The sequence below is a fragment of the Ceratotherium simum genome, chromosome 17, assembly GCF_057802395.1.
Source record: "Ceratotherium simum simum isolate JZ-2026a chromosome 17, ASM5780239v1, whole genome shotgun sequence".
In the NCBI taxonomy this organism is placed as follows: Eukaryota; Metazoa; Chordata; class Mammalia; order Perissodactyla; family Rhinocerotidae; genus Ceratotherium; species Ceratotherium simum.
Genome location: NC_141916.1, coordinates 21,373,577 through 21,398,001, shown reverse-complemented (window position 1 = coordinate 21,398,001; position 24,425 = coordinate 21,373,577). Strand labels below are relative to the sequence as shown.

Sequence of the window (24,425 nt, the reverse complement as noted above, 5' to 3'; positions counted from 1 at the left end):
GAAGAGTCATAAGACAGAAAACCAAACTGAACTGGCAGTCCGAAACAAATGGGACAAGAAACAAAGGAAACGCAAAAGAACCAGAAAATAAGTGACAAAACAGCAACATTAAGCCCTCATATATCAATAATTACCCTAAATATAAATGGATTGAACTCTCCAATCAAAAGATACAGAGTGGCAGGATGGATTAAAAAACAAGACCCAACAATATGCTGCCTCCAGGAAACACATCTCAGCACTAAAGACAAGCACAGGCTCAGAGTGAAAGGATGGAAGACAATACTCCAAGCTAGTGGCAAACAAAAGAAAGCAGGTGTTGCCATACTCATATCAGACAAAGTAGACTTCAAGATAAAACAGGTTAAGAAAGACAAAGAAGGGAAATATATAATGATAAAAGGTACACTCCACCAAGAAGACATATCACTTATAAATATATATGCACCCAACATAGGAGCACCAATGTACATAAAGCAACTATTAACAAACCTAAAAAGAGACATTAACAACAACACAATAATCGTAGGGGATCTTAATACCCCACTTACATCAATGGATAGATCATCCAAACAAAAAGTCAATAAAGAAATAGTAGACTTAAATGAAAAACTGGACGAGATGGACCTAGTAGACGTATACAGAGCACTCCTTTCAAAAACAGCTGACTACACATTCTTCTCAAGCGCACATGGAACATTCTCAAGGATAGACCATATGTTGGGAAACAAAGCAAGCCTCAATAAATTTAAGAAGATTGAAATCATAACAAGCATCTTTTCAGATCATAATGCTATGAAACTGGAAATGAACCATGAAAAAAAAACTGGGAAAGTGACAAAAATGTGGAGATTAAACAACATGCTACTGAACAACCAATGAATCCATCATTGATGAAATTAAAGGAGAAATCAAAAACTATCTGGTAACAAACGAAAATGAAAATATGCCATACCAAACCATACAGGATGCAGCAAAAGCAGTCCTGAGAGGGAAACTCATAGCGATACAAGCCCACCTTAACAAACAAGAAAAGACCCAAATAAGCAACCTTAAATTACATCTAACAGAACTAGAAAAAGAGGGCCGGCCCCATGGCTTAGCGTTTAAGTGTGCGTGCTCCACTGCTGGCAGCCCGGGTTCAGATCCCAGGCGCACAGTGACGCACAGCTTCTCTGGCCATGCTGAGGCCGCATCCCACATACAGCAACTAGAAGGATGTGCAGCCATGACATTCAACTATCTACCGGGTCTTTGGGGGAAAAATAAATAAATTAAAAAAAAAAAAAATGCTGGAGCACCAAAAGAGAGAATGTGTGTAAGGTCCAATATGCTCAACCTACATTTGGGCCGGCCCCATGGCTTAGCGGTTAAGTGCGCGCGCTCCACTGCTGGTGGCCCAGGTTCGGATCCCAGGCGCGCACCAACGCACCCCTTCTCCGGCCATGCTGAGGCCGTGTCCCACATACAGCAACTAGAAGGATGTGCAACTCTGACATACAGCTATCTACTCAAGCTTTAAGGGAAAAAAATAAATAAATAAAATTAAAAACAAAAAAAAGAACTAGAAAAAGAACAACAAAGCCAAAAGTCAGCAGAAGGAGAGAAATAATAAAAATCAGAGCAGAAATAAATGAAATTGAGACCAAAAAAACAGTAGAAAGGATTAATGAAACAAAGAGTTGTTTCTTTGAGAAGATAAACAAAATTGACAAACCCTTAGCCAGGCTTACTAAGAAAAAAAGAGAAAAGGCTCAAGAAAATAAAATTAGAAATGAAAGAGGAGAAATTACAACGGAAACCACAGAAATACAGAGGATTATAAGATAATACTATGAGAAATTATATGCCAACAAATTGGACAATCTAGAAGAAATGGATAAATTCTTAGACTTATACAACCTCCCAAAACTGAACCAAGAAGAAATGGAGAATCTGAATAGACCAATCACAAGTAAAGAGATTGAAACAGTAATCAAAAACCTCCCAAAAAATAAAAGTCCAGGACCAAATGGCTTCTCTGGTGAATTTTACAAAACATTCAAAGAAGATTTAATACCTATCCTTCTCAAACTATTCCAAAAAATAGAGGAAGATGGAACACTTCCTAAATCATTCTACAAGGCCAACATCACCCTGATACCAAAGCCAGACAAAGACAATACAAAGAAAGAAAATTACAGGCCAATATCGCTGATGAACATACATGCAAAAATCCTCAACAAAATATTGGCAAACTGAATACAGCAATACATTAAAAAGATCATACACCATGATCAAGTGGGATTTATACCAGGGACGCAGGGATGGTTCAACATCCGCAAAGCAATCAACGTGATACATCACATCAACAAAACAAAGAATAAAAACCACATGGTCATCTCAATAGACGCAGAGAAGGCATTTGACAAGATGCAACATCCATTTATGATAAAAACTCTCAACAAAATGGGAATAGAGGGAAAGTACCTCAACATAATAAAGGCTATTTATGACAAACCCACAGCCAACATCATACTCAACAGGGAAAGACTGAAAGCCATTCCTCTGAGAACAGGAATGAGGCAGGGCTGCCCACTCTCACCACTCCTGTTCAACATAGTACTGGAGGTTTTGGCCAGAGCAATTAGGCAAGAAAAAGGAATAAAAGGAATCCAAATAGGTAACGAAGAAGTGAAACTCTCACTATTTGCAGACGACATGATTTTATAAATAGAAAACCCTAAAGAATCCGTTGGAAAACTATCAGAAATAACCAACAACTACAGCAAAGTTGCAGGGTACAAAATCAATCTACAAAAATCAGTTGCATTTCTGTATGCTAATAATGAACTAACAGAAAGAGAGCTCAAACAGATAATACCATTTACAATTGCATCAAAAAGAATAAAATACCTAGGAATAAATCTTACCAAGGAGGTGAATGACCTATACAATGGGAACTACAAGACATTATTGAAAGAAATCGATGATGACATAAAGAAATGGAAAGATATCCCATGCATGTGTATTGGAAAAATAAACATAGTTAAAATGTCTATATTGGCCGGCCCCATGGCTTAGCGGTTAAGTGTGCACACTCCGCGGCTGGCGGCCCAGGTTCGGATCCCAGGCGCGCACCGAGGCACCGCTTCTCCGGCCATGCTGAGGCCGCGTCCCACATACAGCAACTAGAAGGCTGTGCAACTATGACATACAACTATCTACTGGGGCTTCGGGGGAAAAAATAATAATAATAATAATAAAATAAAATAAATGTATTAAAAAAAAAATGTCTATATTACCTAAAGCAATCTACAGATTCAATGCAATCCCAATCAGAATCCCAATGACATTCTTCACAGAAATAGAAAAAAGAATACTCAAATTTATATGGGGCAACAAAAGACCCCGAATAGCTAAAGCAATCCTAAGAAAAAAGAACAAAGCAGGAGGCATCACAATCCCTGGCTTCAAAACATACTACAAAGCAATAGTAATCAAAACAGCATGGTACTGGTACAAAAACAGACACACAGATCAATGGAACAGAATTGAAAGCCCAGAAATAAAACCACACATATACGGACAGCTAATTTTCGACAAAGGTGCTAAGACCACACAATGGAGAAAGGAAAATCTCTTCAATAAATGGTGTTGGGAAAACTGGACAGCCACATGCAAAAGAATGAAAGTGGACCATCTGCTATCGCCATTCACAAAAATTAACTCAAAATGGATCAAAGACCTGAAGGTGAGACCTGAAACTATAAAACTCATAGAAGAAAATATAGGCAACACACTATTCAACATTGGTCATAAAGGAATCTTTTCAGATGACATGCTTACCCAGACTAGAGACACTAAAGAAAAAAATAAACAACTGGGACTTTATCAGATTAAAGAGCTTCTATAAGACAAACGAAACCAGAATCAAGATGAACAGACAACCCACCAGCTGGGAGAGAATATTTGCAAAACATACATCTGACAAGGGGTTGATCTCCATAATATATAAAGAACTCACACAACTGAACAACAAAAAAACAAACAACCCGATCAAAAAATGGGCAGAGGAAATGAAGAGACACTTCTCCAAAGATATACAGATGGCCAATAGGCACATGAAAGGATGTTCAGCATCACTAATCATCAGGGAAATGCAAATCAAAACAACACTAAGATATCACCTCACGCCCGTCAGAATGGCTATAATCACCAAGACAAAAAACAACACGTGTTGGAGAGGATGTGGAGAAACAGGAACCCTCATACACAGCTGGTGGGAATGCAAACTGGTGCAGCCTCTGTGGAAAACGGTATGGAGATTCCTCAAAGAATTAAAAATAGAGATGCCCTATGACCCAGCCATCCCACTACTGGGAATCTATCCAACGAACCTGAAATCAACAATCCAAAGAGGCTTATGCACCCCTATGTTCATTGCAGCATTATTCACCATAGCCAAGAAGCGGAAGCAACCTAAGTGTCCCTTGACTGATGATTGGATTAAGAAAATGTGGTATATATATACAATGGAATACTACTCGGCCATAAAAAAAGACAAAATCGTCCCATTTGCAACAACATGGATGGGTCTGGAGAGTACTACGTTAAGTGAAATAAGCCAGAAAGAGAAAGACAAACACTGTATGATCTCACTCATACACGGAATATAAACCAACACATGGACAGAGAAAACTGTATTGTGGTTACCAGGGGCAAGGGGGGTGGGGGGTGGGCACAAGGGGTGAAGGGAGTCATATATATGGTGATGGACAAACAAAAATGTACAACCCAAAATTTCACAATGTTAAAAACTATTAAAACATCAATAAAAATATATATATATATTATTCTGAGGGGCTGGACCAGTGGCATAGCAGTTAAGTGCACACGCTCCACTTCAGCAGCCTGGGGTTCACAGGTTCAAATCCTGAGCGCGCAATGATGCACCACTTGTCAGGCCGTGCCGTGATGGCATCCATATAAAGTAGAGGAAGAGGGGCATGGATGTTAGCCCAGGGCCAATCTTCCTCAGGGAAAAAAAAAAAAAGAGGAGGATTGGCATCAGATGTTAGCTCAGAGCTAATCTGCCTCACAAAAAAAAAAAATATTATTCTGAGACAGGATCACCATGCAGCCACAGGGATCCATGGCACCAAAAAATTTAGAATTCCTATTTATAAAATTTATGGGTTTTTTAAAATTCTGTCACTAGTGTGTAAAGTATTATTACAAGAGATACAAAACAGTGTAAGACAGTTTCAGCCATCAGATATCATCCTGCTGATTGGCCAACTTGGAACCCCTGAGCACATCCAGAAACAGCTGGTTAATATCACAGGACCAAGTTTTCGTTGTACATGTGATCAACCAGCAGTTTCAATGACAGCAATTCCCTTTTGTTATATATTTATATATAAAACACTTTAAGATAAGATTTATATATAAAGCACTTTAAGATAAGCCCAAAGGGTTCTGAGGTTAAAAATCATTTTTAAATCACTAATTCAGAATAACATGCATAAAGCAATTAAAGAAGTGTTAAATTGTGTGATGCCAAACTATTAGAAGTGGGAAAATATTTAACAACAAGTGCTAATGTTTACTGAATAGGTACTATGTGCCTGGTACTATGACGTGCACACTTTCTCTGTCTTTCTGTCTCTCTGTTGTCTCTTCCTCTCATTTAACTTTACTGCTCAAGGGTAAATACATTAAATTTTCATTTATTGTTTAGCTAATATGCCAATTTACAGTAAATTTCATTTTCATCCTGAAAAGCATTAAATGTAACCAATACTTACTTCTCAATCTTCAGATAGGCCATTGCTCTGTTAGCCGGAAGAAGGGCATTAGCGCCATCTGCTGCTATCCCTCGAGTATAGCATTCAATTGCTCTTTCATATTTCCCCTCTTTAAAAAATCCATTCCCCTGTCATTTTGAAGAGAAGTATGGAGAGAAATCAAAACATACATAAAAAAATTAGTTGAATTCAAATCTTAAGAACACTACAAGGATACGCATCAACATTATATCAGTAATTAAAGTATGTTTTAATTGTTAAATATCTAGTCTGTGATACATGTTTTAGAATTTGTTCGTTCCAGTTTTTTTTTTTAATGGTGTTAGTCTCCATTCAGTACTAAGAAGAAAAAAAATGTATACTACTATATTACTTTGCAGCATTAACTATTATTCTACTAATTAAATATGATACAAAGCTTAAATTTGAAAACAGATCTTAATAAATATAGGCCCACGTATTATACTAAGTCTTTAGTTATATTAGAAGCTGTACAAAAGAATTTAACTCAAATAATTTTTGTGAAAGAACAAAGCACTAGAATTGTACAGCTCGCTCTTCAGTAACATTAATATGCCTAAACACAGGATAAATTAAACTGTACTAGAATGGGTATACCAGATTTCATTCTAACATTTATTGCTAGTCAGAGTCAGACATATCACCATCAATAATCATTCCATAAGTGTTTATTAGGAATACTCTGTGGGTCCATGAAAGGCTTATAAGTATGTTAAATTAAGTCTCAACTCAGGATTTCTGAAGGAATTTTGAGCAGATAGTCTAGTGTGGGTTAATGAAAAAAATAAATTATAAACAAGAATGAACTGTAATTTATTTCTATGTTAATTTATAACTATCTATATGTCAATATACATTAAAACACTCAAAAGTAATTTGTTCCCTAAACTTAAATATGTTTTTTTAAAAATTAAGTATTAAGTCATTGATTACTCAAATTTTGAATTAGTAGGCTCCAGAGGTTTTAGTATATTTAATTCCCAATTCCTACTGAAGAATTTTAATATAATATTAAAGAAGACAGAAACTTAACTGATATACAAGAAACTAAGAGTAAACTCGCAGCAAAACATGTATGTTGGAATCCCTCTGGATTACCCGATCTTTCTCTGAAATGGCCTGCTGCTTATTCTGCTGCTCTTCACTTTGTTTTCTCTCTCCTTCAGGTGACTTAATCATTCTATCAGCTTCCTTTGGACGTGAGTTTTCTTTGGATGGCAAAGCCTAGGAGATAAAGCAGTCAGCTAAAATAAAATAAGTAATGCAAGATGCATATGTATTTGACTTTAAAATACTAAATTACTCAAATATATTAGAATTTCTGCCACATTTCAAATTAATAATTGAAATAATATTTTTTACTCTAATTCAAAGTCTTTATACTTATTAAAGTAAAAAGCAAAAAGAAGTATAACAGGGGCCAGCCTGGTAGCATAGTGGTTATGTTCTCACGCTCCGCTTCAGAGGCTCGGGTTTCACAGGTTAGGATCCCGGGTGCGGCTCTACACATGGCTCATCCAGCCATGCTGTGGTGGCGTTCCATATACAAAATAGAGGAAGATCGGCAAGGATGTTGGCCCAGGACCAATCTTCCTCAGCAAAAAGAGGAAGACTGGCAATGGATGTGAGTTCATGGACAATCTTCCTCACCAAAAAAAAAAAAAAAAAAAAAAAAGTATAATAAATTTAATGTGCATCTTATTCCAATTAAAATAAGTAGTATCCACTAAAGGCAGTTGTTCATTTATTTATTCAACAAATATTTATTGAATTTCTACACAGGCCAGGCACCATTCTAGGAACTATTTTCAAAGATAAAACAGGTAATTAAGACCACATTACCAAATTTCTCAAATTTAATATTCATAGTCATTATCTGACCTAAGACAAAATATAAAAATATACAATACAGTTCACAATTATAATCAATAAGTAATGGCAATATTGAAAAGCAGATTTTCTCCAATCACTGTCACTTTTTTCTCAAAGTTTCAATGGATGGCAAAATAATTATAACTCTGATCCAACAGCAAAAATGAAAGGAATACATAACTGTTCAGTATTATATGACAGCAAATTTTACATCTAAGTAACAACTATTTTCTTACTGTTAAAACATTAGTACTGTTTTTTGCTAAGATATAAAGTTGGAGGGGCGGCCCCGTGGCTTGGCGGTTAGGTGCGCGCACTCCGCTGCTGGCGGCCTGGGCTCGGATCCCAGGCGCACACCGAAGCTATGGCTTCTCCGGCCATGCTGAGGCCGCGTCCCACATGTAGCAACTAGAAGGATGTGCAACCATGACATACAACTACCTACTGGGGTTTTGGGGGAAAAATAAATAAATAAAATTATAAAAAATAAATAAATAAATAAAGTTGGAGCAACTTAAAAATTACAAAATCAAAGAAATAAACAAAAGTTTAGTGCAGAAATCAAAGCACAAGCCAAGAAAGAAAAATTAGTGGGATAAAGGAAAAACAATTCTGTCAATCGAGAGAAAGTAAAGCAGCAGTAGTTACGAAGATTTCAGACAACTTTTTAAGATGATGATTAATTAAGGCTCTTTTTAAATACCATTATATTACCTTTAGCTCGCAAATTTGTTGAGTAAAACTCTATAGTACGATGAATTAGAAATAGAAAAATGTCTATATCAAGTAATCTATAGCATAAAGTCTATGCAAAAAGCTTTACTTCATCAAATAAAGGTAATAAGTAATACACTTAATTTAAATAACTACAGTTTACCTGATTAATTTTCCTGAGTTCATTTGTTGCTTCAAAATTATTGGGTTCCAGTTCTAATACTTTTTCATAATCTGAGTAAAAGAGAAGATAAAGAATTTTTGAAAAATACATGATATTAAAAAATCTGTATAAAACAATAATCGTTCATTACATGTGACTAATAGGCAACTGTCCTATAGCAAAATTAAGAGGAACTAACGAATACTAACATAAGGCTATTCAACTTGCTCCATTCTCCCCCTGGATAGACAAAATCTTGACAGAACCCTGTGACAAACCACCTTCTTCCATTAGCCACAGGAAGGATACCTGCTATCATAAGTCGTCCATCATAAAGCCAAGCAGCAGCAGGATCCTATTAGATATCAGCTTTATTCAGATTTTGTGATTTATACTACACAAAACTATTTTATGGAAAAATAAAAGGCTTAGAATTTATAAATAAATAAAAACATGTTCAGAGCTCTACATGCATTACCTCTAGCCTCACAATAGTCAACAAGATGTTTTAATCCTTATTTTACAGATGAGAAACTGAAAATCACAGAAGATACATAACCTTCCCTTGATCACAGAGCTAATACATAGTGGAATGAGAATTTGAACCAAATTCAGATGGATGGCAAATAACGCATTTTTCCCCAAGATATCAAGATACCTTTAAATTGCAAAAATGAGCTTTATACAGAAGGCTCTCTGAAGGTAATAATTGTGATTACCCAGTACTTTTTGTATAGCATCTGTTAACCTATTAAAGAATTTTTTAGATACTGATGACCTGGAAACTATTAATACCTTTTTTGGCATCCTCTAATTTTTGTAAAGCAAATCGAGCAGCACCTCGTCTTGCATAAGCCTTTGTATAACTTCTATTCAAGGCAATTGCTAAATTACAATCAGACTCAGCAACAGCAAATCTGTAATTTAAAAAAATAAAAATAAAGTGAAGTTAATAAAAATCATTCATTGAACCAAAACTTCAAAATTTGTTTCCGAAATCTCTGAAAAGGGGACTTACTTCCCAAATGAAGGCATGTTTCCCACCTCCTTTTATTTAGTTAAGCCTAGTGAAAGCAATAATTCCTGACAGTGAGATGTAAATAGCATTCCCTTTAAAGCAAAGGACAAGAATGCCCACTATCATTGCTTTTTGTCAGTACTGTACTAGAGGTCCTGGCCAATGCAGTTCCACAAGAAAGAAATATAGCTAAAAAGACTGGAAAGAAAGGAACAAAACTCACATTCTCAGATGATATGATAGTCTACCTAGAAAACTTAAAACAATCTAGACATTGTTAGAAATAATGCAAGTTTAGCAAGGTGGTTTCTTTACCAGAGATCAGTAACAAAAAACAAGCAAATCTAGCAAAAGATGTATAAGACCCACATGCAAGACTGTCTTCAAATACATTAAAGACAACTTAAGTGGAGATATTTTATATTCATCTACAATAAAGCACACAAACATAATGTAATTCTCTCCAAAGTGAGCTATAAATCCAATGAAATTGTAATCAAAATCCCAACAGAATTTTTCAAGGAATTTGACAAGATGATTCTACAATGTATATTGATAAGCAAAAGTCCAAGAATACCCAAGACATTCCTGAAGAATAATAGAGAGACTATGTCCAACACCCAATATCAAGACTTATTATAATTATAATGCTATAGTAATCAAATATAGTGTGGGGAATGAGTATGGGGGTAGGCTACAGACCAATGTAAAGAATAGAGAGATGAGAAAGAGATCCACACAAATTTGACATATGACAATGGTGGAATTGTAGATCCACAGGGAAAGAATGGGTATTCAATAAATAGGGCTACAACAACTGGGATATTCATATGGAAAGATATGAAACTGGAATGCTACCTTCAGTATATATAATCAGACTTAAATGTGAAAAGTAAAACATAAAAACTTTTGGAAGAAAACATAGAAGACTATATTATGAGCTCAAGGAAGGAAACTATTTCTTTTAACAAGTCATATTTTTGTGCTAGCCTTTTAAAAAATCAATAAATTGAAATACATTAAAATTAAGAATTTCTGTTCATTAAGACTCCATAAGGAAAGAAGATAAGATATAAATTGGGAGAAGATAACTATTAAAAATAAACACTAAAGGATTAGTAGCCATAATAAACATCTCTTAAAAATCAATAGAAAAATAGTCTAACAGAAATATGGCCAAAAGACAAAACAGGCATTTCACAGAAAAAATATATAAGCAGTGAATTAACATAAAAGAAGATGCTCTACCTCATCAGAAATTGGGGAAATGCAAATTAAGACCACAAAGAATTACCATTTTATACCAGCTAGATGGAACACAATTAAGAAGCCCTGTTCTGTTGGTAAAGACACAGAACAGGTATGTCTTACACACTGCTAATGGGAATGTAAACTTGTATAACTACCTTTGTAACAACCGGTCATCGCCACGTAAAGCTGAACATATGCACACCCTATGATCCAGCACCAAGAAAAATGTACAAAAACATCCATAGTATCACTGTTTCAAATAAGGAAGGAAAGGAGGGTAGGAGGTAGGAAAAGAGAAGGAAAGGGAGAAGGAAAAGACAGAGAGGAAGAAAGGAACCAACCAACAACCTAACAGAAGAATGGATACCTAGAAAGGAGTTATACGAAACAGTGAAAATGAGAGATCTACAGCTATATGCAAAATATGAAGGAATCTTACAAATATAATATTCAGAAAAATAAGCAAGCCACAGAAGACTACATTCAGTATGGTATACTTTTAAAGCTCAAAGTTATACAATATATCATTTCAGGGTACATACATATATAACAAACTTTTTTTAAAATCACAAAAATAAATATATAATTCAAGAGAGTGGTTAACGGGGAGGGAGGCAAGGATCAGGATATGGAAAGAAATATCGAGGTGACTTCAAAAATAGTAATGTTCTAGTTCTTAAGTTGGGGGGTGGGTTTACATGAGTTTATTTAAATCTATAACTTACATATACTGTAGATATCAAATATTACAAAATGTAAATCTTCCCCTACTTTGTCAGGATATTAATATCATAAGTTTCAAAGACCTAGAAATAAGCTATTTAAATACTAAAAACTCAGACATCAATGTAATTTTATTTCCAAATAACTTAAAACAGTTAAAAATATCTTCCTTGACGGTATTTGTCTTTTTAACAATTCTTATGATAGGTCAGTTCCCTGTTTATGCTTAGATCATAACACATTACGTTTTCCAACATTAAGTATGTCTTTAAAGGGTCAGCGTGACTTAAAACAAATGTTGGAACATATTTTAAGTTTACCCTAATGAAAGATCTCTAGGTTAAATAGTGGACAAACGGTTTTTCAAAATAATGGAGGGAAATTAATTTCTAAAAATTTTTACCCAGCTAAGTCTTTTTTTCTTTCGTGAATTAGATAAAGAACATCATTACTCAATTTTTAGAGGAGGAATACCTCCATAAAGTGAGCTACAGAAACACAGTTGGAGCATGTGAATTTTGTTTTGTTTTGTTTAAAGATTTTATTTATTTATTTTCTTCCCCCCAAAGCCCCAGTAGATAGTTGTATGTCATAGCTGCACATCCTTCTAGTTGCTGTATGTGGGACACGGCCTCAGCATGGCCGGAGAAGCAGTGAGTTGGTGCGCGCCCGGGATCCGAACCCAGGCCGCCAGCAGCAGAGCGTGTGCACTTAACCGCCAAGCCACGGGGCCGGCCCGAGCATGTGAATTTTGAAATGGCTTAAATAAAATAACTCAATAAAAGGGAGCAAGCTCTAAGAATTTACAGTTGAAAAGAAATATAATACATTTTCAATCTTTCCCACACACTTTATCATGTAAGATTTTTTTAAAAATCAGTCTCCGTACACGCATACAATATTCACACACTCCATACAGTACACATAAATATCCACACAACAGAAACTCCTCACTTTTTCAACCTAAAGTATGCTGACGCTCTGTTTGTTGGCAAGACTGGATTATACGGATCAGCATCCATGCCTTTGGTGTAGCATTCAATTGCTTCATCATATTTTCCTTGTTTGAAGTATTTATTGCCCTGAAAAAGCACGAGTCAGATATCAAGCACAGAATTCCAGAGCCATTTTCTTTCAATATTACGCATCTCTTTCTAATTCATTAGGCATGTAATCAAGGCTACCAAGAAAGAAAAGAGAATTAAGCAAATGGTCTTTTTACAAGTGCTACAATTCACTATACAGTCATTGTATGGGCAAAATCCGAGAGCCCTGGTAGAAAAATAAATAAAATAGCTAGCATTATGTACTTTTTATTGACAATAATATCTCACAGAAATGTAACAAAAGAAAGGCATCGAGATGAAGTTTAATCTGAAATTAATTCCAGCTTTTTGAAAAGCAATATAGTTTTATAATAATAAAGCATCCCTTAGGGAGATGCTGAACTTTTTGGTTCCGAAAAGTAACCAAAGATCGCCTGTGATACGGAGAAGTGGGATACAATATTCACGCCAAGAATCAAACGTTGATTTTAAGTTATTTCAGTCTACTACTAAAAACTCTGGAACAACCCTCTGTAAGGTCCAAGTACTTTATACATAACAATTCATTTACAATTCACAACCACCCACTGAGGTGTAGTAATAATACTAATCTTATTTTACAGCTGAGAAAATTGAGGTACAGGCAATTTAAAGAACTTACCACAGGATCTGAACCCAGATCGTGTACTCCTAACCACTACACCACACTGCCTCCTGACAGGCATACAGCCAATAACAACTTAAAGTTTGAACACCTCCTAAACTATGTTGAAGAAATCTTGGGATCCACATGATTTTCTACTTATCCTGCTTACCTGAAGGAAGCTAAAACTAAACTAAAGAGTACCTTTTCTTTTAGAGCAAGAGCCTTTTGTGAATCTACATGAATCCCATCTTCTTCCGACTCTGATTCTTGAGACACAGAATCATGAGTACTTTCTTCTTTGTCAAGTTCATCAAGGATACTGTCCTGAAATCATAAGTAGAACAGTGCTCATAATTACATGACCATTAAGAAGAAAAAAAAACGGTTCACTAAAAAAGAAAGGAACACTCAACAGAACTTAAAGTTGTTACGATCTAAGGACCTAAAGGCCCAAAAAAGCAACCCAAATAACCTCTCATTGTAAAGATTTTATACAGAGAAAAAGGTACCCTTGTTTAGAAAATCAAGATCCAAACCAATTAAAGAGTTTACTTTAGGAACTACGTCAATAGAGTCTACAAATCACCCCTAAATCAACAACTATTAGCAGTGAGGTATTATGTCTTGATATAAAAGAAGTTTGCAACTAACCCCAAACTAATGTAATTAGCAACCAATAGCAGAGAAAGGGTTTTTTCTAAAAACCTTTTTTCTTTCTTATTTTAACACACAAAAAAAAGTGCTTATAGAGCACAATTAACGCCTGATCCTCACAACACCTGAGGCAGATATAATTACCCATGTTTTTCACTTGAGGGAAGTGAAACACAGAAGTAAGTTAACTCACTCAAGGTCACTCAGCCAGTAATAGTAGCTGAATCAGGATTTGAACCCAGACAGCCTGGGTTCTTCTCCAGAGAGCTCTCAACTACTATGTTATTACTGTCTCTCTGTGTATTCAAAATAAAGCTGCCTCTACCCAAGAAAATATATAATATGCTAGTCATGTAACTCCCTATCTCTTGTGACTCACACATTCCTTTCACAGCAAATAATCTCAAGGACTCCATCAAGATTCTTTAAAATCATATGCTTTTTATCATATACGATAAAAGAATGATTTTTAGTAAGATATTTTAAACCAGTAAGCATTAAGGAGTTCATTAAAGCTCATTTAAACAAAAACTTAATTTAGCTATGTGTTTTAGCATGAAAATTCTAGAAATACCACCAACCTACCAACATTAAAGCCAAGACTGTCCAACCCTGCTATGCTGACATGTGTAGAAAACTAACGGCAGCAGGACACTAAAGCAGCTGCTCAGATCTGAACTAGAATAGAATGGTGAATAAACATCTATATCTTGTATAGATACACTAAAATAACAATGTCAAGCAATACATTACAATCTTGATGGCAACGGCCACACAAAGCAGCAGTTCTATCAATATCTGTTCAATGTGTAAATGACTGTGCAGAAGGCACCTCTAAGAAATCATCTGAGATGATTCCTTCTTTTCATGAAAGGGCATTATAAGATACCAACTTACGAAAGGAAAAGGCTATAAGGTGTAAAATCACAAAAAATGAAAGCAAACTATACAATGCTCTCCAGAAGGTACTATTTTTTTATTTTTATTTTTTTGTGAGGAGGACTAGCCCTGAGCTAACGTCCGATGCCAATCCTCCCCTTTTTTCTTGAGGAAGGGTGGCCCTGAGCTAACATCCGTGCCCATCTTCCTCTACCTTATATGGAATGCTGCCACAGCATGGCTTACCAAGCAACGCATCAGTGCGTGTCTGGGATCCAAACCTGCGAACCCCGGGCCGCCAAAGCAGAGTGCACGCACTCAACCACTTGCGCCACCGGACCGGCCCCAAGGTACCATTTCTAACGACAATAAATTCAAGACTCAAAATCATACGTTTTTACATTGAGACAATACTGAAGCAGATGGCAAACTATTTTAATAACGGTGCCAGCTCTCTCTAGAGTCAATTAGCCTTAGTTTCATTAAGAAAAATACAACTAATTTGGAAAACTGTTTGGCAATATCTTCTAAAGCCAAATGTACATATAAACTATGACTCACAAATCCCCTTTCAGGTGCTCATAACCATCAAAAGACATGTACAAAAAATGTTCATAGCAGGTTTATTCATAATAGCCCAAAACTGGAAACAACCCAAATGTATGTCAATAGGAGAATGGACCAAAAATGGTGATATATTCACACAATGGAATTCTGATGAGCAATGAAAAAGAACAAACTACTGCTACTGACAATATGGATCCCAGCCAATGCTAGCAAAAGAAGCCAACACTAAAGACTGGGTACTGTAGTATGACACGTTAAGGCGAAATTCCAAAACTAATCTACAACATCAGAGCTCACAACAGTAGCTACCTCTGAGAGGTTATCAACTGAAAAGGGAGGCTTCTGGGATGTTGGAAATGTTCTGTATCTTGATCTGGATGGTGGTTTTTCAAGTATACACGAGTAAAAATTCAGGAAGCTGTACACCTAAGATTTTTGGACTTTACTGTCTGTATGTTATACCTCAATAAACATGTTAAACAGAGAAGTGCAAAGAAAATAATAAACATAAAAATCAGAATAGTGGTTACTTCTACAGGTAGAAGGGAGAAAAGAAGATGGGAGAGAGAAGGAGCACATTGGTAGCTTCAATGGAATTGGAAAAATTCTCTTTAAGTCAGATGGTGGTTTCCTGTATTCATTTTATTATTATGCTTTAGAAAATACACTTCCACATATTCTTTTTTATGAATCAAATATTACATAATAAGCACTTTAAAAAAGACTAAAATGGGATATCTATTCCCAATCAACCTAACCAAATCAACTGTTAAGGTGGGCCAGAGTCTAGAATAAGGCTGGCCAACAGGTTCCCTTTCACAGGCTGACTTGATCATGGCTGCTTAGAGCACTGGGTAGCAGGTTCTGAGGCAGAATACTGGTGGTAATTAACTCTCCAGCTATGCCGTGTGCCACATGTGGGAGACGGGAGGCACGCACCACACATTTGCTATTGCTGGTCTAGAAGAGTCAATCTACTTTCCTGGGATCAAGATGGGCCTACTTTTATTGTCGCACAACCCCAGGTCTAAGACTAGACACAAGGGCACTCTCTTTTAGCAGTATTCAACAGGTCCTTTAGTCTATAAAAAAAAGTATTGGCAGAGTCATTCTCTTCTGGGAGTATTACTATCTTAGAATTCTGGCTATTTAGGCGTTAGACATGGTAGGGAGGAAGATGGTGGGTACAACTATAAATGGGTAGCACAAGAGAGATCTTTGTGGTGATGCAGTAGTCCTGTTATCTTAATTGCAATGGTGGCTACCCAAATCTATACGTGTAATAAAATGACAGAGAACACACATTGCACCAATGTTAATTTCCTGGTTTTGATACTGTACCATAGTTAAGTAAGATGTAACCATTGGGGGAAACCGGGAGAAGAGTACAACGGACCTCTATGTACTATTTTTTGCAAAAAGAGAAAAAAGAAAGAAAGAAAAAAATAGAGAAAAAGAAAAGAATCCTGGCTGTTTTAGCCACTATTCACTGAAAGATGACTGCAGAAGAGAAAATAATCTAGTTAACTGAAGAGCTATATAATTAAATTTTTATTTCACATAAAATAGTCTATAAGAGAAAGACAGAGGTCATAAGAACTACATTATTTTTCATTTAATCCACAACTCAGCTAACTCCAAGAAAATTCTACTCAAATACTAAGAAGCACACAACTAGATTAACTTACCACATCAAGTTTTGCCCATGCCTCATAATCATAAGATTTTATCCTGTTTTTTGTGTTTTCGTCTTTGGTTTTTTTACAAGACTCTTTAGCTTTGCCTTTCTTCTTTTTCCTAAAATTCCCATTTCGAATAGGAGGTAAATTCTAGGGAGGGAAAAAAAACAAAGTTTTGAGCACTGCTCTATTACTCTTTTTGTATAACTAGCGATGTTTTAAATTCTCACTAAATTATATTTTCCAGTAAGAATTATTAAAATTTTGTTAAGATACCAATTTAGCATCTTCACTTATAATGATTATTCACGCTTGAAAAGTTTAACTCATCTTTTGACGAACACTGAACATTGTTCAATCACAAGTATTACCTAGAAATTTTAATTATACATTTAATTTGCAATCCTAAATCCAAACTTCAAAAACTTCCTTATCTTCAGCCTTAGTACAATGAATTAGCAGTAGTACAACAGCAAACTGAACTGCCTCCACAGCATTACATACAGTATGAAAAAGCTATCCACATTTAAATGCGCTATCTTAAGAAAAACTTTTGGTTGAACCTAGGTACTACCTATATTTTTATGGCAACACTGTACCTTAAGATATCATTAAATATATAATTATATATGATATATAATAAATGTATACACCTACATATTTTATGATGCTATTCATTTACCTTTCAGAATTATCACATGGTCTTCCTTTCAGTAACTTTTCACTAAGCCTTAAAATGTCTTAATATAGTTAATACAATTATTACAAAGACTTTAAAAAGCAGATGTTTTTAAAATGTTGGCAGGAAGCAAATCACTTCAATTCAGTATTTTCACAAAATGTTTTAAAAGGTTGTGCTTTATTTTAAAATAAGTAGTTTTGCTGCATGTTAAAGTAGGAATTTAAGAAATTTACCTCTTCAGGAACACCATTCTGTCTTCTTAGTTCCATATCCTTTTGTTTAATATCTTTTTCCCAGTTTTCTAAATCCCTCATAAAGTCTTGTAATTCTTCTGCATTTTGTTTCACTTGTAGTTGTAATTCAATTGCTTTATTTGTTGAAGTCATTATGGCCTGGAGAGTAATGACCAACCAACCTCTGATAAGAATTAAATAGAATTATTTGGTTTATATTTTGAAACCTAGCTAACTAATGATTTCTTTACCACTTCATAAATGGCCAAGTTACGTGGACAGAAGAGAGCCTAAAGTGATGCTGAAGAAAGAAAATTTCTGTATATTATTTTTTAAATAAATCGTTTACTCAATAAACAAATGAAAAATAGACAAGTTTGGGCAACCCTGCAATGCAACATGAATGAAAGGCAATGGGGGGAATCACTGAAATTAGCAAGCAGCCCATGGTAGCACATTGGCTACTCATCTCTCGAGTTCATAAGCATATCCTAATTACCTCCTTCACTTCTTTTCCTCTCAACATTTATTGAACTTCTGCTGCCTGATAGGCCATGTATCAAGATTAAGGTACGCAAAAACAAGTAAGACAAGGTCCTTGTCTAGTGGAGAAGAAAACAAGATAATCTAAGCACTGAGTAACAAAATATTACGCAAGACAGGGTTTCTCAACCTTGGGACTATTGATACTTGGGGCCAGGTAATTCTTTGTTGTAGGGGGGCTGTCCCAAGCATTGTAGTATGGTTGGCAACATCCCCGGCCTCTACCAACTAGGTACCAGTATTACAACCCCCCCTCCAGACTGTGACAATCAAAAGTGTCTCCAAACATTGCCAAATGTCCCCTGGGAGGCATAATAACCCCTGGCTGAGAACCACTGTGCTAGAGGTACATATAGATGCTATGGATAGGTGCTATGGGCTGACCACAAAGGACAGGCATATATCAGATGGCAGGGTGCTGGGTTCACAGGAAGAGTCCCCAGAAGCGCTGAAAGGTGAGCCTAGTTTCAAAAGGGGCCAGCCAAGTGACTAACACGGAGGAGTGGGCAGGCAGAGCAAGGGGACTAGCAGGGAGACTAACAGAAGAGAAGGCTAAAGAGGTGGATACGGGACAGATCTTGAAACACCAGGCCATGAGGACCTATATTTTGAAAGGTAAGTGAAAGTATTAAGGTGGTAAAATAAAAGAGACTTGATGACTGGTTCGATTGAGGAGTTGGGGAGCAGAAGAGGACTCAAACAGTGTCTTAGATTTCTGGCTTGAGAGTCTGGTAAGATTAGTGGTGCTACGAACCACAACTTAAAAAGGAAAAGAGGTTTCAGGATTGGAGGACAAATGGAAACACAGATTATTTCAGTTTGGAATACATTGAATTTGAGTGCTTATGAGACATCAAGAGGAGATATCCAGTTACAGAGGGCTAGAGATATAAACTTGGGTGTCACTGGCATAAACAAGCAAGCTACAATCATGGGATTTGGACATGTTTCATCACTATGACTATGGTGGGGGGCGGATGGGGGAGCACTAATATTTAGGGAACAAACCGAGGAAGAGATACCAACATAGGAAAACCTAGGCAGTAGTATCTAGAGAGCTGGGAGGAAAACTTGAAGAGTACACTCAAGAGAGAGAATTTTCAAGAAAGAGTTCAAGAAAATGGGAGAGGTTAGCAGTGCCAAATGCCACAGAGGTCAAACAGGGGAAAGAAAGTGCATTATATTTAGTCACATCAAGATTATTGAGATTTTTAATGGGATTTTAAAAAAGGATGGAAATAAAATAAGCTGAAGAAGATTATATGGGGATTAGCAAAATTTCGTTTTGAATAACATAAAATTGTTCACGAGTACAGTCTGGTGGAGAGGGGCGTAGAGAGACAAGGTAAAAGATAGAGGAAAGAGGATGAGCGATGGGGAAAGGTCTCCAAAAAGGTGGGAGGGGGTTCAAAGCTCAAGGGGTGCGGGGAGAGGGAAGCGAGGTGGGGGAGAGAGAGAGAGACAGAGAGAGAGAGAGGAAGGAGGAGAAAAGGGATTCGTTTAGGAAGTGGAAGCGATGGCTGCAAATGCAGATAGGTCTTCTGACCCCTAGCCTAGCCTCAGAAACTAAACAAAGTTCAAGCTTCTTTCGGGCAGCGCCCATGTCTGATCACATATGTATATCTTATTACAAAGCAAACCTAGTACAGTGGGTACAGTACAGCTGGAGACTCAAAAATATGAATAAAAGCGCAGCAAACCACTGAGATGCTGTAGGGGGTCGAAACCTTCTCCATGTCACTCATCACCTCCGCTGCTCCCGGAGGTCCAGTGGCTCCCACGGAACCTGCGACAGGGCTGGGGCCCGAGCAGCAACCGGAAACTTCCAGAGTATGAGGGTACCACCTCCATCCCCAATACCCGGACGAACACTGCACACCCACGCCGAAAGGGGGCGCGCCCCACCGCGGTCTCCTCCGAAGGTGATCTGGGTCCCGACCACCGCAGTCGCCCACTGCCCAGGCAGCCGGGGAGCGGTGACCGCAAGCCAGGTGGAACGTCCAGGCCCGGCCGCGCGGGGCGAGCCCCTCGCGGAACGCCGCTACCCCGGCCACCGCCGCGCCGCCCCCACGCCGCGCCCCCGCCTTCTCCGCCTCACCCGGGACCCGCGGCCGCGCCCCTCCCCCCGCCAGGAGACCCCAGAAGCTTCCTTGGCTGCTGCAGCCGGCGATAACGGCAACGGCCGCTCACCTCAGCGGGCCGTTACCGCCCCCACCGCCGCCGCCTCGACAGATCCGCGACGACTCACGCCGGCCCCGCCCTCCCGGGCTTTCCCACAAGTCCCCGCGTGCCCTCGCCCCGCCCCCTGGAGCCCGGGCTGGAGCGTGCGCAGAAGGTTAGAAACAACGCACTTTCCTTGTCTGGGCGGAATCAGAGTAGGGAGTTGACAGAAAGGCGAAATCTGATGACTTGTGTGTTCACAGTATGACTAAACTTCACTGTAGGTGACCCCAAAACCGCAGGGTCATCCTGACTTGTTCTGATTCCCCAAATAGTAACGCCTTGAATATTTCCTTGGAATCCTCTCAATTTTGACCCTGTTATTTGCCTTGCTGGTGTCCAACTGTACATGACGACCTTTATGAGTATGATAATCTTGTGAGACAGTTATTGTGTCTCTATCCTGAACAGACTGTGTAAACTGGTAACCTGGCCATGTTGCAGGTTTTCTTTTTCCTTTAAGTACTTGTATTTGGCAAACCAGTTCTTCAGTTTGACTCCCTTGCACTTTGGCAAGTGAACTCTTTTTAAGTGTATCTATCTCTGTCTTTCTTGGACGTGTGTCAGCATTAATGTCTGTCTTTAGATGTGCAGTGGCTTACAGAGAAGAAAGACTATAAAGCTTTTAACACTTGTTTCTGCATCCTGTATGAGTGAGCTTTCTTTCGTTTTCATAACTCTAAAGTTTAAAACAAAAATAATTTTAAAAGTCCACAAAAACAAACAGAAACTTTCAAATTGAGACAGCTCTGTGATCTCAAACATTAGCCAAAAACTCCAGATTAGTGGCTCTGAAGCTTGGCCGAACTTTGAAATCACCTATGGAGCATTAAAATATGTATACAAATATATATATTTATATACTGATTTCTACGTCCTATCCCCAGAAACTGATTTTATTACTGAGCCTGGGCATCATGACTTTTTAAAGCACAGGATATAGCTATGCAGTGGAGGCTGGGAACCACTAATCCAGGTAATGGTCAATGAAAAGCCATTGTAGGGTCCTCCCTCACAAGGTCGTATCATTAGCACATCTTTCCCCCGGTATAATTACTTGATAGCTCTGTATTTTAAAGTCATAGTAGTGAAATCATTAAGTGTATTATCAAAATATTTACTAATGAAATGATTCTTTTGATTTTGTGTTAGGGGGATAGATAACTGACTTGTAAGAGTTTTTGTGTTTTAATTAATCAAATAATAAATAATTTTAAAACAGATATTGATTTGTAGATATTCTTAACAAAAGCAGCTATATTTTTTAAATTAATTCTGGCAGAGTGGGTTAAGATGAGCGAGAAGGGGGCCAGCTGGCTGCTCTAGTAAAACCTCAAAGACCCTCAGGTGAATCCTCTCTCCTCCCTCCCCCTCTCCCTCCCTCCCTCCCTCCCTCCCTCCCTCCCTCCCTCCCTCTCTCTCTCTCTCTCTCTCTCTCTCTCTCTCTCTCTCTCTCTATTTCTCTCTCTCGTCACATAATAATCAGACAGTTGCTTAATGAGTACAGAGTCAAAGCGAGAGGAGTTAGTTGAATGAAATTCTGAGGCTCCCATTGTCCTACCAGAGAACAATGCCTATAATGGCAGCCTTCTCTCCTGTGAGCTCAGACCTGGGCCATCTTAAGTTCTTTTCCAGATTCCATGCATTCCTCCCCACTTCTGTTGACACTTGTCTTCAAATAGTTTTCAACAAGATTGGTAAGTTATACCTTTCTTTTATGTCTCTTTTACTTATTTGCTTTTACTAAGGAAAAACCCCAGTCATCTCAGTTGGACTTACTGTTAATATCTGAATAGTCATTTTCAAAGAGACAATCTCTATATATGTTCTATATGTTGAATTCTAATGGTCAGCGGAAATATATATGAATGTTATTGCAAGAGTAAAATACTGCAATTAATGATTGTGAATGGTGTTAATTTTGTGAATAGTGTTAATGTCCAAAACAGTTATTGCAGCCTTTCAAGTGGTTAAATAAAGATTCTGACAGTCAATATGCATCTGAGGAAAGGGAATATTAGCTAAGTAACTTACCAAGAACATTAATGAACCTTGGGGCTTTCTGTTACAGAGAAACTGTACTAGGTTTGGTTGTATGTGGAAGAAAGCCCAAAATAAGAGTGGCTTAAACATGAGAGAATAGTATTTCTCTCTCATATAGAAGAAGACTGAATATAAGCAATCCTCGGTTGGTATGATAATCCCAGTCTCAGAGCCAGGCTTCTACCTTGCTGCTCCACCATCTTCAGTATGTGGCTTCCCCTTGTGGTTCAAGATGGCTGCCCAAGCTCCAGCTATCTTGTCTGAAATCCAGTCAGCAGGAAAGGGCAAGAGTGAGAATAATGGTACCCCCTGGTCTTTAAGAACACTCCCTCTTGCGTGCCGTTGGCCAGGACTTAGACACATGTCCACTCCTGGCTGCAAGGAGATTGAGAGTTTTTACTCTTGGTAGTCACGTGCTCATCTAAAAACTGGGAATTCAATGATTAAAGAAGAACAAGGGAAGAGCAGATATGACCGGCAACCAGTAACCTCCATCACAGGCCTTAATAAGTATTCTTTGAAGGAATAATGGATGAATGAATGAGTCAATACTGATAGGATTCCAGGCTCACTATAGCCTGAGGCAAAGGGTTGAATTTTGCAATCCTGATTCTACTACTTACTGAGAATGTGGCTTAATGTAAGCCTCAGTTGTCTAGGTAAAATTAAAATGATGAAGATAAAAATACCTACTGGAGTGAGAAAATATATGTAAAAGGGCTCCTTAGCCCAGCTTGGGACATAGTAAGAGTTGACAAATGTTAGTTCCGGCTCCTCCCTCCTACAAAGCTAAGGTCCAGACCCTGAGATATGGTAACTCTCTCCTACATCTCTGTCTGTGTCTCCTACTTGACTAACTGGAAGGCCTCTGAAGAGATCTGTAAGGAGCACAAATACTGGGCATAGTAGATAAAGGAAAGATTGATAGCAAGGAAGGTGAACTGCCTCATCCAGTGCAAAATGAAATCTGTAGAGTGAGACAAGTAAGAATTTATTATAAGAAATAAGCAGGGCCGGCCCCATGGCTTAGCGGTTAAGTGTGCACACTCCGCTGCTGGCAGCCCGGGTTCGGATCCCGGGTGCGCACTGACACACCGCTTTTCTGGCCATGCTGAGGCCATGTCCCACATACAGCAACTAGAAGGATGTGCAGCTATGACATACAACTATCTACTGGGGCTTTGGGGGGAAAAATAAATAAATAAAAAAATAAAACTACATCTGCTTTAAAAAAAAAAAAAAAAGAAAAGAAATAAGCATATTATTTTACATTCCTTATCTCACAACAATGGTATTCCCCATTTCACTGATGAGGAAACTGATCTGAATAATTAAGAAATTTGCCCATACAGCCAGCAAGTGACAGCTGACGAAGTACCTGGGCAATCTGACTTCAGGGCTGGCACCTGTGACCACAGTGTTCCACTGACTCCCATCTTGCTCCTTTGACTGTCAGCTCCCCTGAAGAAAGGCAGGGCAAGGCCGTGTTTCATCCATCCGCACTCTGTAACTTGCCCGAGGTGTTCCTTCATATGTGGCATTCTCCTAGCATCTGTGGCCTAAATAATCTGTTTATGGGTGAGAAATCTCTTTGTGGATCTCTATAGCACCTTTTCCTTCCTCAGTTTGGTTAATCTCTGCAACCACAAAAAGCTGCATCCAGAGGCATCCTTATGTTCCTT

General features: G+C 37.8%; 1 protein-coding gene across 3 annotated transcripts in view; it reads right to left on the bottom strand.

The window, feature by feature from the left end:
- Positions 1 to 20,753, bottom strand: part of RPAP3 (RNA polymerase II associated protein 3) — a 36,374-nt gene extending 15,621 nt beyond the window's left edge. Inside the window, exons 1-10 of one of the 3 annotated variants that reach the window (XM_087442504.1) lie at positions 20,181 to 20,479; positions 18,437 to 18,539; positions 17,938 to 18,096; positions 17,032 to 17,172; positions 13,445 to 13,567; positions 12,506 to 12,633; positions 9,355 to 9,476; positions 8,560 to 8,630; positions 6,909 to 7,034; positions 5,790 to 5,917 (exon numbers count right to left, since the gene is read on the bottom strand). In XM_087442504.1, the coding sequence (XP_087298630.1) occupies positions 5,790 to 5,917; positions 6,909 to 7,034; positions 8,560 to 8,630; positions 9,355 to 9,476; positions 12,506 to 12,633; positions 13,445 to 13,567; positions 17,032 to 17,172; positions 17,938 to 18,096; positions 18,437 to 18,463 (1,025 nt within the window). In that variant the 5' untranslated portion in view covers positions 18,464 to 18,539; positions 20,181 to 20,479. Of the gene's footprint in view, positions 1 to 5,789; positions 5,918 to 6,908; positions 7,035 to 8,559; positions 8,631 to 9,354; positions 9,477 to 12,505; positions 12,634 to 13,444; positions 13,568 to 17,031; positions 17,173 to 17,937; positions 18,097 to 18,436; positions 18,540 to 20,180; positions 20,480 to 20,670 lie in introns of those variants that run through there. The other 2 variants (XM_087442505.1, XM_087442503.1) reach the window with 2 other exon arrangements.
- Between the last annotated feature and the right edge of the window lie 3,672 nt (positions 20,754 to 24,425).